Source organism: Adelges cooleyi, unplaced genomic scaffold, assembly GCF_023614345.1.
Source record: "Adelges cooleyi isolate 19-005CV unplaced genomic scaffold, UGA_ACOO_1.1 ACOO_flye_CR_arks_rails_tigmint_CR_PRNA_574, whole genome shotgun sequence".
Classification (NCBI taxonomy): Eukaryota; Metazoa; Arthropoda; class Insecta; order Hemiptera; family Adelgidae; genus Adelges; species Adelges cooleyi.
In genome coordinates this window covers 4409726-4427846 of record NW_026096268.1, presented here as the reverse complement: position 1 = coordinate 4427846, position 18121 = coordinate 4409726, and the positions used below count along the sequence as shown (strand labels likewise).

General features: G+C 30.9%; 1 protein-coding gene across 2 annotated transcripts in view; it reads right to left on the bottom strand.

The window, feature by feature from the left end:
• Positions 1 to 12064: 12064 nt before the first annotated feature.
• Positions 12065 to 18121, bottom strand: part of LOC126843616 (ras-GEF domain-containing family member 1B-like) — a 116661-nt gene continuing 110604 nt past the window's right edge. Inside the window, exons 7-12 of one of the 2 annotated variants that reach the window (XM_050581242.1) lie at positions 14432 to 14662; positions 14206 to 14349; positions 13906 to 14111; positions 13555 to 13706; positions 13329 to 13401; positions 12065 to 12581 (exon numbers count right to left, since the gene is read on the bottom strand). In XM_050581242.1, the coding sequence (XP_050437199.1) occupies positions 12569 to 12581; positions 13329 to 13401; positions 13555 to 13706; positions 13906 to 14111; positions 14206 to 14349; positions 14432 to 14662 (819 nt within the window). In that variant the 3' untranslated portion in view covers positions 12065 to 12568. The remainder of the gene's footprint in view (positions 12582 to 13328; positions 13402 to 13554; positions 13707 to 13905; positions 14112 to 14205; positions 14350 to 14431; positions 14663 to 18121) is intronic. The other variant, XM_050581243.1, reaches the window with a different exon arrangement.

Sequence of the window (18121 nt, the reverse complement as noted above, 5' to 3'; positions counted from 1 at the left end):
AAAATAACTATTAGAAATTATACTAATCTGGCATTAAACTAATGAAATACTAACCATATTGTGTGAACGAGACGGGTACTAATTTGTTTGCTCGGTAAATATATTAGTATAAATAAATCAAACATTTCTGATACGGATAATGAGGTAATATATTTTTATTAAGAGGTGAATTATGCAAATTATATGAAGAGATGGTTTGACTAGGAGGAAATAAACAGAACTAACATAACTCTTGAAAATATCAGCAATAGTACCAGAATTGTTTGCACTATTATTATTGAAGTGCATACTAATAGGAAGATCACTACTTATTTTTTTTATCATTAATAAAATTCCAAAAGTATTTCGGATTAATAATTAAACACGCTTGAGTGCTTTTTAAATAATTTGAATAACATAATTTTAAAAGTTCTTTACTTTCTAATGATGAACATTCAGAAACTTTTTGTAACCTGTTGCTTTAATGCTTTATGTATTTTTTTTTTAATTAATAAAAGTAGTTCATTTAAGAACCGAGTTGAAAATTTTAATTGGTTTATATATATAGTTTTTTTTGCTACAAAATTTACTTGCCAACATGTTGGTCATTATTGTGAAATTAATGTTTTTAAAATTGTAAAACCATGATTTTGAATCATCACGTAGGTATTGCATTTTTTTATTATTATAAATGGTGGCTGATAACGATCTATTGGAACAATAATATCATTAGAAGGAAGAATGTTAATTGAGTTATTACTAGAGAAAACTAAATCGAACTGAGAACCATGCTCATTTAAAATATTATTCATTTGGAACAAGTTAAGTGAAGCAAAGCTTTTGTAAATTGTATTATCTGCAATATAATAATTATCATTAATTTAGTTAAGCCCGATTTACAAACTGAATACCAGTTAAATTATAGTCACCTATAAGTGTAAAATGAATATCACTCCGATCAACACTAAGTTATTTGTTTTATCAATCTTTATGAATAATATTTAAAAAATGTTGGCTCTTTAAGTTCTTTTTTGTGCATAATATAAACCACAATTTAATACCATATTCTATATTTCTTTTAACTCAAAACTAGCCAAAGTTGGGCAGATATACCATTTTTTAGTATTTACAGTAAGTTTCCAAAATTTAGAAAAACACCCAGGATAAGTGAAAGTCGTGACGATTTCACATTATATAAGTACACCTAAAGTACACCCTAATAATGTTTAAAAGGGGAAAAGTTTCAAGTTTATTACTATTTATTATTATTATTATTATTATTGGTAAATGTTTAAAGAGACGTTATTAAGAAGTTTTGTCTGTAATCATTAAAAAAACATTACCATCTCAATTAAACGGTTTTTAATTATTGCTACTCCGCAGAACTGTTATCGGGGGTAATTTGTAAATATATAGTTGAGGGATTTCGATGTGAGTTGGCTTTATTTTAACGACATTAATTTAACGTAGAACGTAAATGTCATTTATTTATTTTAAGTACAATGATTATCAAGGTTTTTCGTAAAAGCACTAGTATCTGAGCGTTAAGACACGTTCTGAATAATCCGGTTTGTACTCGGTAATATGCAGTGGGTAATCTCTCGTTGTGCGCCTGATCTAATAAAACATAATATCTAACACATGAATGTTAAATAAGTATACTGCTTGGCAAGGTCATGCATGACATGTAACTTTTCCGGATCTTATAACTACGATAATGCGTCTATACCTACCATTTCGAGTTATGTTATTGTTTGTCATTTGTCAAGTAATCAAAACAGGACTATAAGACTTTTGAAATTGGACATTGATTTCATTGATGTAATTGAAATGTATTTTTTTTAACGAAAAATACAAATTCAAAAACTAATTAAACCCTATGAGATATTGAGCGAATCACTTTAAAAAAAACACTCTATATAATTAAATTAGCGATAAACATATTTTTAAGATAAAAAAAGGTTACACAGGTCGCAACTCGAACTTCAATCGAAAACTGACAGGTCGGAATTCGCCGGTTAGGTTATAGGTGACTCACGTCTCACCTACAGCCGTCATTTCTGTCCTATTCGTTTTGTAATACAGGACTTGCTTTTTTTTTTTGTAAGTGTAAGTGTGAGCCAGGTATGCCGAATTCTCATCCGGGTCAGAATGATGTCTTATTGCCTGGAGTTATTTTTCAATTTCCCCGTTGTGGGTTTACCGTTTGATCTCTCTAAGATCAGCGCCTTTTGAAAAATTCCATTCAGCGGCCTCCAGTTTGTCACAATATTCCCGATTGTTAATGTTTTTGGGTCATCTACTGAACTGAGTAAAACGTCACTTTTGAAATGTTTAATTATAAAATGTGTAAAATGTAAATACAATATAATATATTAATTTACGTTCAAACTGTTTAAGAAATATTTAGGCTCATAGTTTTCAAATGTATTACATAGTCGTCAAAAATCAGAACTATGTACATCATCATATATTTTAATTCAACGGGTTGAATGATTATATTATTTTGTAAATTGTATACATCAATATCATATAAGTAAATTTCTTTTTTGAACATTTTTTTTTGTAGTCAAAACACCAAACAATTATTTTACTCATAATATTTGCTACCAAACTAAAATACAAATGTAGAAAAATTGTATTTTTTTCATTTTTGCTTGAAGAGTATTCAATGTATTATATTATATTCAATAGTAAACAAATATATTACAAATAGTACTTTATTTAGAAGTACTAGTTGGAGAATGATTATTTATAAAACAAAAGTTAAAAATGGTAATTTATGATTTCTATGTAAAAAAAAAGGTCTGACAGATAAGTAATGCACAGCGTGGGCATGATTACTAATTATATGAAGGTGGTTATGATTTTGCAGGTACTTATTATCAAAATGTTTTGATGTAAATCTGTAGATAGTGTAATACAAAATATTTATGTTTGTTACATGTACTATTTCTTAGATTCATACAATTATGTATTATTATTATTTTTTACACAAGTAATTTAAAAATCGTGTTTAGTGTAATTTCAAGGTTTTACTGCTGAAATATTGTTCTTAAATTGCAGTATTTTACTAAATAAACCTAGAATATCTTGTTTGGCAAAAAATTTTAACGTAAAACTGTTACAACTATTCGAATAAAATATTATTTTATTTTCCATACTGTTTGTGATCTATACAGTATATAACTTACTGCCATGACGACCATGCCTCATTTGGCTCTTAGCAGTTTTTAATATAAACCTATCGAATATTATATTTTAACATACTAGTCCAAGTAAATGGAAAAAAGTGATACTATATTGTTTTCATTTCATCGCATGTTAAGAGAATAATAAGTCTACATAGGCTTTACAGTATTGAACATACATATTGCATGAAAACTTAATTTCGAAAATTGCGCATAAAATACAATTCTTCCTTCCGAGTGTTTTTGTTTTATGATTAACTTGGTTCACTCCAGAAAACCAAGCCGTTTTCTGGTTTTATTGACTCTAAATGTATTTAAAAGGTGTTTTGCCGTTCGCTTGATTTAAATAGGTTTTGATAATAGCTTTTTGAAATTCAGCCTTTCGTTGCCGCGGGGGTAAACTGCTGAAAAGGGACACGATAAGGTACAACGATGCCTTAACATTATCAACTTTACACACTATATTGCGAAACCCATCTAATTAAGTAGAGATGAAAGAATATTCATAAGCAACTTAAAATCACATCAAAGGGTCTTTTCTGTTATTATAGTTCAATAAGTACAACAGAAAAACAATTATTGTCGATAAACGAAAATTCAGCTGGAGAGTTTTGTATACCTATTGTAAATGCAAATTTCGCTATAACACTATGCTGTCCAAGTTTGGAGAGTGAATTAGTGGTTGACCTCTCTATGAAATAGTAATAAAAGGAATTAAGTATAGATGTAAATTGGTATCGGAAAGGTCACGTGTCTATTTACATAACTACGATAAAATATGCTTTTTGTATGAGTGAGGAATATAGTTTTATTGTACTTATACCTTCACCGCACACTCCTCCACTATATCTACACATAGGTATATGAAACCATCATATACCTTGGTATCTACTGCTGAAATCGAACCCTGTACACTGTACACTGCACACTGTCGACACGAAACGTACCTTGTTAAAAAAAACGGGGTCGAGTGTAGGCAATTTAGCTACATAAAAGAATAGCGTTAGGAATATGTTATCCGTGTACTAGCTCGATGGCTTAATTAGTAGCCATGTCAACTGATTTCTACTTGTACGGGGCGGCCCAGTGGTGAACTTACAATTATATCAGAAACCTGCTTTTGAGTTTTATACCAATATAATATATGGCTTTTTGCAAAAAACTATTGTGTTGTGTTCAGAACGAAGTAGCACATTTACTTTTGTTTATTCGTAAGCACATTACATTATTGTGCTTATAAAATGAAAAACACTGATTTTTCTGAACTATATGTTAAATGTTTGCTTGCTCATGTGAATTGTTCGCTATCAAACAACGTATTTGTTTTGCTTATTGTATAATATTCCAATCTAAGAAATAACCTTCTGAAAATTGCTACCAACTTTTTTGCGTCATACGAGTACAACATGATCAAACAATATTTGTTTACTTTTGACATTACTATTTACTCTACCCATTTTTTGTTTTATGTTGTTCTACATTTTAAAGTTCTAAAATTTCAATTCTTATCGGTATATTGTCATTTGTCATAAAGTTCTCTATTCTTCAAGTTAGCGGTGTTATAATATTTTTTAAATATGCAAAAAAAATGTATTTATATATTTTTTTTATCCGTTATTATATTGGAAGCTTCATTGGGTAATATTTTTATATTATTTATAGTAATTTAATTTCTAGGTTGTATACTATTAAACTTTGCTATATTATACTATAGTTTAAAAACATAATTTTTTTTTTAGTTTTCAATACCTAATTTAAATATAATATGTACTTACTACTTACACTAATTTACTAATTACGGTTCACTCACAATTATGTATGTATGTGAATTGCAATGATTTAAACTCATTATCTAATATACATTTATTTATACTTAGTCACTCCTAGCCAGCCAATACCATTGAGTAAGTAATTACCATCAATACTCTGTGAGCATTTTATTTTATATTATTTACTAAGTATAAACTGTAGAAACATTTATAAGTATTTATATTACAGTTTCAAAAATATAAATTTTATATTTTTTATAATATTATTTTACAAGAGAAATTATTTATTTAATTAATTATTAATAAAGTTGACTTCAGTAGTAGTATATACAAAAAATATATATAAAATTGTATGACTATTAATTCTATATTTTTGTAGCTAACATAAATATGTTGGAGGTATATTATTAGGGTTGTCTTTATATTAATTTGTATTATGTTTATATAATATATAACCGAGTGATATAAGTAAAGAAACGATTTATATGCCTTACAATTTATTTTAGATCATTATATGTGTTACATCGTTACATAGAGTTTAGATGCCTAATAGAAACAATAATAATAATATCAGTTATCCATTATATTATGGTGAGGCCAACTAAGCTGGCGAGTTTAGTTGGCCCTTACAATTATGTACTTTTCTGAAATTTTGTTGAACATTGCATTTTTAATTTGATAGAAATTTAATACTACTTTTATTTGTTTTACAGAACTTAGTTACATTCATACTTTTATCCAGAAGATGATTGAGAAATGTCGTAATATAGTCGGTAATTCAGGTATTCTTTTCTTATTGTTATATACAACTTTGTTAAACAATACAATACCATATTGTAAATCAAATAGCAAAGAATAAAATATTACAAAAATGTAGTATTTTGTTATTATAATGTATTGATAATAATTACAATTTTTATAAAAACACGTGCAAATTTTATTTACCTATATGGTATTAATAAATAGAGTAATTATGATTAGATAGGGTTATTGTAATAACATGTAGTAAAATAAAAACTAATTCATTTTTATACATGCTTGTTACTCACTTATGTGGCTTTATATTTTCGTAGTACCATAATTCATATATAATATACATATTAATTTATTTAACACTATTAACTAGGATTAAAATACCTATAATCAAAAGATTATAAGGAAAACAGATAATGTTTGATTAATATTTTTTTTTTTTTAGATGAAGGATTAGGTGATTTTTCAGAAAATGATTTGCATGATGATTCGAATGGAGAATTTGATGATCTTTAATAATTTATTGATTGCATTGTTGTATGTAATTTCTCTTAATGTAAAATTGTGTTGTCTTCATTGTTTTTTTCTTTAATAACAATAATAAACTCCACGTTTGTAAAGTCTTAATGACTATTTAAAATATTTTGAACGAATATAAATGGTAATAAAAATTGGCGTGATAATATATTGTTTATTGTTGTTGTCATTTTTTAAATATTGTAGTATTAAATAAAAAATAAAAAAAATTAAATTCTTATTTTTATAGATTAGCTATAAAATTCTGCGATATTAAGATAAAGTAACATAAGTCTCAAGTCGGTGTATTTCATTTTGACCAACCAAATATGATGTGTAAGTGGAACATTTAATTTAAAAAATCACTAAACAACTATAGATATAGATATTAAACGAATTAGTTTTTTGCTGATTGGTAACATTTGTTGTGATCGATTTAAGCAATTAGAAATAAATCAAATTATTTCATTCGGAATAGCCTAACGCAAAGTATGTAATATCTCAAATAACAATCATCACTCATCACGCATCAAACAGTTTGATTAGATTTGTAATTTTGTAAGTTCAAACTTCTTGACGTAGTTATTCCGACTCGGCGTGTATGAAAATTATTATTATTACACATGAAAGTTATAAAGGAACATTTCGGTAGACATCTACCTAACATTTATGCAAATCACTTTATAAATGCGGTCCAAATAAATCATATTATACTCGTGTATCCAAGCACAAACGAACTCCAGGCATTAAACGACAACGACTATAAAAAAAAAACGTTTCGATAATAAGTTTTTGTGGTTTCTGGTTCTATAATTTATCGTTTAAAATACAAGTTTGTGTTTATATTTTTATAAATTCTAATCCAAACGAAATATAATTTAGTAATTATGGTCGTTCATAATGGCCATCTTATCGCGAGATAAGACGGAAACTAAGACCTAAGTGACTTTGCTTAAGGGACGCATTAATAATCCAGTGACGTTTCTCAGCGATACAACAATAATTACTTTATGCCGCACGATAACACATCTACACTGTTATGTTATCGCACACACACATTTAAAACAATTATTATTATACTCGCCCCCTAGCCAGATCAATATTGACTCACCTGTGACGCGCTTAGACATGTTAACGCTAATTATTGTCTGTGTCATGACTTCCGACCTCACAAGGCTATGTGCTGGACCTATAATCACTATAATGTCATTGTCGCATGATAAATCGAAAATACTCAACTCCAATCGTTAAAGTATACATTTTCGCCGTTCACCGACAATATAATAAAACATGTACAGAGCTATTTATGAAGACTTATCGCATAGAAAGACACACTAATAAAGTATTTATTTTTTAAAGAGTAGAGTTTTATGAAATATGTTGTTTGAAAATCTCAACTTCCCTAGTAGATATTTCAATTAGTCAAACCTCGCGAGACACCCTATAAATTGGCTGAAATAATCACATAAAATTGACTTCGTTTGCACTAAATGGAAAATGATTCAGTCCACTGTGAGCGATTCAATATATTACAAATTACAATGTTATTAATCCCGGAATAGCCATAATCGTAGCGTGATTAACCTGTTTTAATACACCGAATACTAATTATCGTTCTCTCGTTTTCAAGTATATTTCGCTCACACGAGGAGTGTGTACGCTGCGGTTTATATTATAAATGGTTTCTACCATTAAAATGCATTTAAAATCTAAATTAACCGACAGATTCGCTAGGGAAATATGTGACGTTACATAATAATTATTTTGTTTGATCCTCATAAAATTATTATATTATAACTCAAAGCTATCGATTTTGGTTTAAACAATTAGGAAATTATGCGATAAGGTTCCTCCCCGCAGAAATAATAGTCATCGATACAATAATTTCGATTATGTACCAATTTGGAAATGTTTAATTTGTAAATTTTAGAACCTTAATAAGACAAAACGTCGATCAGACAGAGAGAGAGAATTTGACCCCACAATTCCTTTCAGCGAGCACAACTCGTACTTTAAGTGGCTATCATCATAGTTCTAATGGACATAATATTATTATATTTTTAGAGGTGATCTTGAACCCGCGTGTCATTCGCCTTGAATAGAATCACATGACGAATAGATACCATAAACACAAATTAACGCTCGTTATTATACTTAGACACGCATTAAACTAACTATGTACACTCTCCAGAGTACTTCATTTTGAATTTTTTTTATAGTAGCCGATTATTTTTTTTATAGCTATGTGTTATAAATCTAAGTAGTGCGAATATCGTGACCACGCTGCTTAAATATTTAATTTGCAAACGAGTTTTGAGTAAAGTATCGTTACATCAAAATTATAATATCATAAAATTATCGTCAAAATATGTTTTATCATATTTCTAGGGTGTTGTCTTAGATGTCTATACTTAACAGCTATTTAACTCAGCAGAGGCGGCCAAAAAAAATTACTTTAATAGGTGGAAAAAAATTCGGTTAACATAGCAAAAAATAGAGTTGAATTTTAAATTAAACTCTACAAATTATTATCTTTATTATTTGTAATACCTATGTTGATAAGATAAAATGCATTTTTCCTATCTCTTATCAATCATTATCACCAGTGTTGTTGAAAAACGAAGTAGGCCTTAACGATGTTAATGACTTACTAGTATTTGTCATAGACAATATTTTAGATAATATAATAAAGATAAATTTAAAGAATATATAATAAGAAAAAAAGTTATTACACGACGAGCCCCATTTCTATTAAATTTTTATTTCACTTTTACAATGATAACTACAGAAAATATTTTTTTCATTGACTCGCCTATACCTCCCTTTTAACCAAATGAAAACAAAAATATTAAATACATATTTTTCAAGGCGTCCGGTGTATGCAAAATAGGTACATGAGTGTACTCTTATAAAGTTTCCATTGACTTAAGTACAATAATTTCAACACTATGAATAATAAAAAACCCACGGCAGCTTAAAAAAAGTTTTGGAAATATTGTGATGTACGCGTTTCCATGAATTTTTGAAATTCCCCAACTCATTTGATTAGGAATATAATTTTCAGGTTAAAAAATCGACACGGGTAGTAAACCGTTTATATTTAAGAATTTGGATTTCGGTATTATAGTTTGATTTCAGAATATTCAAAATACGGATTAGGTACACCCAACACTGCCATTACAGAATATTTCGGAACACTGATGATTTATTAATTGACACCGCGGTCGTTAGGACCAAGATACCAAAACTAACCCGGAGAAGATATTATAGCATTTGATTTTAATTTCATTAATTGACTTTTATTAGACCAAGTATATTAGCACTGTTTTTTTTTGTTTTAAATTAATACATCAAAACTATGATTAACATTTAGCTACGCAATAATAAATAATAATACACTAACGCATTCAACTCTATTTTTTTAAACAAAATAGAACGTTCAATAATCAATAGACATATTTTAGTGGCCATTGATTGATCTATTAAATTTATAATTATGTTTTTTTGTGCAACCCGGCACTAGTGTAGGTATAGTTTTTGCTATAGACAGATAGACTAATAAAAAAGTTATTATCGTCGATGTCAATTATATAATATGCTGCGTTTGACGACAATACCTTCATAATATATAACTTGGTACTATATTATACCTACTCAATATGGGAGACCATCGATTTGTAGACGAGTAAACGAGCTAATAATGTAAGTATACTGGTTGTGATACAACGTCTGTCAAGATAAAAAATAAAAATACAATAACGATGACAATTACCGCCCAGACGATAATGGGCGTGACTATACAACATACTCCGGAATAACATGGGTGTCTTGATCGGTACTGGAGCTGACAGTAACACGGTGTACAATAATAACGTTAAAGCTAAGCAACTCAAGCGCCTAATACTTACAAATTACAGCTTACAAGTGACGACGAGTAACTTAAAAGTTACTTGTGTTGTTTATGACGTGAACACTTGCCAGACAACAGGGCTGTAATTTAGTCGATGAATGGTTGAAACGGTTGAACAGTTGTAGACGAACAATATGCATACTATTATAATATAATGCAATTATTGATATTCTACGAACCGCATAACATGTCACCTTAGTAAATGAGCTACAATTCTGCGCAAACGCGACCAAAGGTAACCGTATATTTTTTTTTTATTGGTCAGAAATATACTTTATACACAAACCGACAACCACTAAAATTCTGTATTTTTTTAATGCCATTGAACGGTCAAAAGAGACAATAATATATTTGAGCAGCAACATTTAATAAACGTTTTACATTTTCATTGAAACAATATTTTCTGAATAAAAACATAAAAAAAAACGCTAATACTTTAGTTGAAAATATTTCCATAATATTTTCCAAGACATAAAATAAGAAATTTGAATTGTTGGTCTGTATAATATCAAGCGAATAAATCCAAACTAAAAAGCCAAACGATTAAATTTTTTTTAAACACTGCACCGTTGTTGGTAAGAATGAACAGTACAGTGACTATTTATCTTGGATACACAAGTTGTGTGAGTGTGCCGTGGTGTCGTTTTTTTTTTATATTAAAGCGGTTAGATGAAAATACCGCAGATATGTGTGATTTTTGCAACCCAGTGGCTTTTTCCACGGCCATATTTTTACAAACGCTTTTGCACTTTTTCGATGAAACGAGCGACCAAAGGACAGCACTGCGACCGGCTCGAGCGACTCCGCCATTTCGGTTATCCCGTTGTTATTGTTTTCTCTCCGACACAAAGTTTTCAGGCTCGAAACTTAGCGAAAAGTAGTATACTTACTTACAAAATATATCTTATGTGTTGCGGTTGACGTCGAGTTATCTCGAGTGCGGAACGTGTGCGTCGTTTACTTGTGATGTTGTCGAGACACGCACGTTTATCCCGGAAGAGCCGTGCAGGAGAGAGGGGAGGGAGTAAGAGAAAGATGGGCATATTACACGGTAAATAGACTACACGCGTACGTGGGCTCCGGTAAAAAAGTTTCCCACTTCCATGATTAAAAGACATTAAATACTGTTGTAGTGTGTTTGTTTGACGTCGAACCGAATCAATAGTACGCGGTAGAGAGCACGAATATGCGTGTCAGACGAGGCTGACTGTTATCTCTTTTTGTATTGTTTTATATTATTGAAGTTCGAATCCGTTTTGAGCCGCCAGAATCCAAGGCGCAGCGTAAGAGGTGGATCTAGGGAAGTTTTAGATCCCATTAAAATTCTCCAAGTTGCCACGGAATCCTAGTAAAAGCCCCCATACTTATAAGAGAAGCGTCAGTTTTGTTGCTGATACAATTTCAATTGAGTGTATCAATATTGTTTCACTTGTGCGTTTTTTTTTAATGCGGATAACAATAGATTCAGATAGTTTTCTGTAGTGATTTTATGGTAGTAGTACTTATTGACTGTCAAAAGCAAAAACAAATCAATCTATTGGTACGAGTAATTTATTTATAAAAACACAAATCATTCCTTTCGAAATAAAATGTATTATTTGTAAAAAATATATTAAACGTTTTTGTCGTCGAAACACAGTACAAAAATTTTTTAAATTAAATTGCATGACTTTTTCTTTTGTTCTATACAGTTTACATAAGCCTTGTGTTCGTTTAAATCACTGTACAGCCTTTATTGTGATCAAGTGCCATAAATCATCTTAATCGTCTTATTAATGCATCATAAGAGAAACACTGAATATATTAATATTGTTTTTAAATGTTCCCCGATTGCTTTCAAAGGATTCATTAGGTAGTGTTATCTTATCGATTCTCATTTTAATGTTTAATATATATTTTTATTTTTTACCATATTTTTTTTTTTTACAAATCAATACAACATTTGTACTGTACAAAATAAAAATTACAATTAAAATAATAATAAATTATTAAGAGGAACTTGTTAGTCTGATTGAATAAAAATAATACTGAAAAATAATACAACATGTTGAAATGGAAAATGCGAACAACACATACACTGTTCGATTAAACATACGGCCTAAGTACATACAAAAATACAACCTATTTAATTACACGAGTAATTCCCTTAATGAAAATCGTAATCTATTCTTAATAGCAGAATACAAATTAATACAGCCATTTACAATAATTTAAGTATTATAACGCATCGTTCATCATGGAAGCATGTAGGTGCAATAATAATTGTTTAACGTAAAAACTTGGGAATTAAAAAAAAAAAAAATTATAATAAAAGAAAACATGTACACCTTCACGTGCTTTGACAACTAAAAAATAATAATAAAAAAAAAAATTACAAATTTAAAACAGACTTTAGAAGAAATCAAAAGAAAATAGTCCAGTTGTGTATCCAAAATTGAAAATACAGCACATTACGATGCAGTCCTGAAACATAAATAATAAATAAAAAAAAATTAATTTTAAACGGTATCTAACTATGTTTTACTTTTTCCGTTTTTAATTAGTTTTTGTGTACACAAAACTTTGTTTTCCAAACAAACTTGCTCGCCGCACTTTGTCATATAATAAATATAGTTAATGCGAAAGCTACGAAATTCTCTTTTAAGCACGTTTATAATTTTTCTTAGAAATAATAATGAACGTACGAATGAATTGGATTGGCGCAAAGGAGCAAACAATGGTAATCAGTTTGTAATGAATGTAATAATTCAAATAAAAACACCTATTTAGTATCGCAAATACATATATCATTTTTGTTTAACTCTTCCTCATTCTCAGTATTAAATATTAGCAAGTAAATAAAAATTCGATAAAAATATTGTTATATTTTTTATAGGTAAGTAGTGTTTAAAAAAGGCGACACAAAAAAGCGTTTTCCGCCCACATTTGCAGTACCTATAGCAATGTAATAATGTAAGTGTTCTATTTACTATTTTGTTACAGCTCACACGGAAATTTACGTTTATTTTTTTAAGGTTTTGTGAAAAATGTATTTGATTTTTTCGAAATATTCATGTATTTATATATTTAAGGTCATTAAATTTGTAAAATGTAGTGATTGTTACTGAGAAATGTTATGTTTTTATTAAACACAGTGCTACTGTTTGATTTGTTTAATTAATGTACCGATAACGACGCTGTGTATTTTTTTTTTTTTTTTTTTTTACGTACTTGAGGGTTTTATAGTGCTCTTTTTCCACGCTGTTGTCCGGCGGTTCGCGTTCAAATGATAACATTGTGAGTGCTGTAAGTAAAAAAAAATAAAAAATAAAATAAAATACAATTTAAGCACGCGTTAAATAAACACATGCCCGCACGGGTCGACGTAGAAAAATCGAGTACTAAAAATACACTGACAAGTGGATGTTAAAAAAAAAGTAAAAAACCAAACTTTAACCTTTTTCGTTGAGCACCGGCGTGGTTAACAGGAACAACACGAGTTTGGAATTCTTCTCATACGGGCACGCAACCTGTTTCCACGTAATGAATTCGGTCACCTGTTTGGCCAGCTGCCAGAACTTTTCGAAATTGATGTGACCGCTGTCGAGCCTAAATCAATAGGGTAATGCAAAAAAACAAAAAATTACTGTAAAAAGATTTCACAAGCTAACACGTGGCGCCTCAGCGTTACAAATTGTCGGCAGTTTAAAAAGCCATAACGTCTGAAACGCTTTGCGATACTACTGCCAATTGTTAATTCTGTTTGAATAAATAATAATATTATGTTGACCGTTCTATCTTATGTTACCTGTTTCGACAGCCTTCGTTGAGGAAGTATATGTCTTTGACGAGCAACGAGAAAAACGGTATGACGACCCTTTGCCGTTGGTCTGTGGCGCCGGCGCTCCTCCACAAAGCCGCCTTCAGCGTGGACCTGTAACTGCTGAAATTCGACGACGGGTCCATGTACTGTTCCAGGATGGTGAACTTAGCGGACTGCTGGACCTTGTGCCACTAAACGAGCAAACGCACGACGCAAGTTAATGTTGTTGATGTTTTCTCAAAATAATCATAAATTCCCTTGCGGGGTCGTGTGTGTTGTACTTACCGTTTTCTTCAGGCGACTCACTGGCGACATGTTAAGTCCGGCGATTATGGCCATCAACGAGTTAAAGTTGCCAATGTTGAAACACTCCCTGGCCGTTTCGATCCAAAACTCTATCGCTTTGACCCGCTGTTTCTTTTTCGAATGCTAAAATACATACAATATTACAATTAATGGTATGGCTTAGTATAGATAGTATTATTATTATTATTGTCCACAGTCGACTTGCCTTGCACACTTCGGACGCCACCAGGTAGCTGAGCCTGTTGAACCAGTGCACGTACGATTCGAGATTCTTGGTTTTCTTCATGTCTTTGAAAGAAGAATCTATGTGCGGACTGTCTTTGGCGAACGCCTGCACGAACTCTTCCGGACCGATGAAAGACAATCTCTCCAATTCGATCAGAGTGAGCTGTTGACCTAGGATGGCCGCGCTGGAGCACACGTCCATAGCATCCGTCTGCAAGCGAAAATATAACAAATAATATTAGATTGGAAATTAATTTCACTGAATTGACAGGGCCTAGCATCAGTTGTTAACTATATCCCTTCCACAAGCTACAAGCTTAGGAACTGAGTAACAGTTTTTCAAATCAATTTTACATGACGTTTGTTTTTCTGTAATGTTGGTAATAAGTTCTAAAATAAAAAAAACACACAAATACACCAAAGCACACTCTCTCCTCGTGTGACAATCTGGAAAAAATTCTGATCATCTGGATTTGAACATCGAGTCGACTGAAATCCGGATTAGAGTATACGTTTAAAAACAAATCAGTGTAACATTTGCATTGTAGGCTGCTATTTTTTTAATTGACAACTTTTATTTTAATAACTTTGATCCTATTTCGATCATCTGGATCATATTATTTTGTAATCCGGATTCAAACATTTGGATAATATTACTCGAATATTCAAAATATTTCTTATTATATATATATATATAAACAGATACTAAGCATATTCAATTGAAGATTACAATCTTTCACGAAATGCTTAGTATCGATTTATGGTAGGTAACTAAAATAGGTGATATAATTCTTGGTCTGACTTGAGCGACATTCTAAAGTTCTCCTAGAGCTAATTTTATCTAATAACATGTCGTCTGTAGTTTATTTAATAATTGTAAGTAACTGGTAGTAATTAGAAGCATTGATGTTGGCAATAATTGGTAGCGATTTCTTTTCTCTTATAAAAATGTTAGTTCTTCCAACTTAGGTGCTAATCCATCTGAATAATTATGTTCGCTTCCTTGAGTGTTAATACACAAATTGTTCATGGGTATAATATGTCACCAGCGAAATCGTAAACTACATATTTTACAGAAAGACTACCACACAAATATTTAATCCCACGACTAAATGTTCAAGTGGAATTTAGTGTTTAGCGTCCGTGCCGGATATATGTGGAGGGGGGGGGGGTGGACAGCTTAATACATATTTAATCGGAGATTGTACATATTTTATGTGAAGAAAATCGGCACGTGGTCGCTGCGGAATTATTAAAACCCGAAGAGCGTCTCGTTAATTTGATCACAGCCAGCTCTAAAGGTGTTTTATCGCCGTGGAAATAGGAGTGATCGGTTGTCATTTTCGGCGCACCGTGTAAAAAGCTTCTCATTTGTACACTTCCATCGTCGTCAAGACACGTTGTTACGGGTACGGCGGTGAATAGAAGGAAAAACCGTCAAAAATCAATCGAGGCGACGCGTTGAATCCACCAAGAGGCGTTCGCGGGTCTTTGGGCGACATCATACATCACCGTCGAACCTCGAGCAAGAGAGTATCGGTGACAAACAAGAATGAGAAGAAAAAAAATGAATTGCGAATAATGCCCATTCGGTAGAGCACCCGCTATTCATAACGCGGACGTTTTTCTTTTCTTGTGTATTTTTTTTTTTTATTTATTTATTCTTTGCTCGTTTAACGGAAGCGCCGTGATGGTGGCAATATAAATAACATCGCTTACATCGCTCATTCGGTCAGATTTATTCGCTACAAGCGGTTTTTCCAAAAGAAACACGACAGCCCGAAAAGACGCTCGAACAGTGTATGAATATCCATTTTTCCCAAAAGAATGGCGGAACTCCATAACCCAAATGTTAACACTTAATGTACTACTAGTCTGACGCACATAATGTTTTTTTTTTATTTTATAAAACATAGTTTGATTAGTATCACCCGACGAAGAAAAGCAGTATCCAAATGTCTCGTCAATTATAAATTAGCAAATTATAAATGGGATTTCTAACGAAAGGGATGAAATTAGAGTATCACAGGTTTGAAAAGAACAGACGGTGGAGACTTCTCTGTAGGTGAAACTAAATAAAACGGATAGTACCTAACGATAAGGTTTTACAATTTTAATCAGATCAAAAGTTTGCAGTGATGCGCTTTCATTGAGCGTCGAGTAAACATTTTGCTTTTGGCTTTTTGTGTATCTCAACAATTATTTATAAAGGTATCAACAAGTACTATACGTTGTATGAAACGAAGTATAATATTTTAGTAAAACTCAAAGTAAAGTAATCAACAAAAAATGGTCACTAATTTAATATATTTCAATTTGTTAGCCTTTGCTTTTCGATGTTGAAACTGTATATTATGATTTATTATAGAATAAACATATTTAATAATGATTGAATATTCTATTCTATGTAAACACAGCAACATGTATTCACTTTGGAATTCATTGATAACTCAAGTCTCAAAGGTAATCTCCTCGATTTGAAGAGGAGATCAATATTTATTTAAAATGCAAATTCATCAATGTTTGATTTTCAACTTGGCGATAACGCAAACGTTAGCATTTCATTCTTGTAAACAAACCGAATTCGGCGTGTAAATATTCTTAACGAGAACAGCATTTAAATAATAATTAATAGTACACATAATAAATATACCTCGAGAGACCAATATAATTACGCATAATAATATTATATTAATATACTAAGTATAATTTGTAATTTAAGTGATAACAGGAAGACGTTGGATTTATATTCTATTGTAGTTCGGTCCGTTCAGTACATTAGAAATATCAGATAAACTTTACACACACGTTTTGCGACTTACACCGCCGCAATGCCAGAAATCAAACCTCGGTAAAACTCACATTAATCAACTGTAGCACATCAAAGTTCTACTACAACAAAGAAAAGTTTATCTAATATATCTATTCGTCTTCTATCAAATCGTGTATCGCTTTTCATCATTAACTTACCCGGAAAACTCTTGGTAGTATCTAACATTGCGATATGTTATTGTTTTTATTTCAATATATATATAAAAAAAATGCATTTCAGTCGAAACCGACCAGACATAAAGTATAATAATATCATCATTACGGATCGGTTCACCGACGGTTTCTCTTCTAATGTATTATACGTACTGTACACAATAGAGATGTCTGCAAAATTCGATCATTTCGATGCAACATTTTATACTAAATGGCGTAGTAATACAATACACTACTACAACATTTCATAATAATATCATACCGGCAACGAGGTCACCGCCGTTCAGTGACTTGCTGATTAGAAAGACTTAAAACGTAGACCGTTAACTGAATAAAAAACAATATATCAATGTTGTTTAGTGGCCGCCAGATGGTCCGCGACGAACACGATATTATAACGACTACTGCGGCAATATGATATAATAATTTCTCCGAAGTAATGCATACATTTTCTAAACAAAAGCCATTCAGAAAGTACACATGGCCTTTTAAGCACTTGGGTATATATATTAAAAAAAAAATCCCCATTGTTACCCAACCAGGTTTCCACGGTAAAAACAAAAAATAAAAAACCGAGAAAACTTATTAACTTTTACACTGTACATCGCCAGAGGGGCGGGCGACCACTTTATTGCCTTTGCTGTCACTTTTACCGCAGCTGAAAAATGACTAAATATAGAAATTG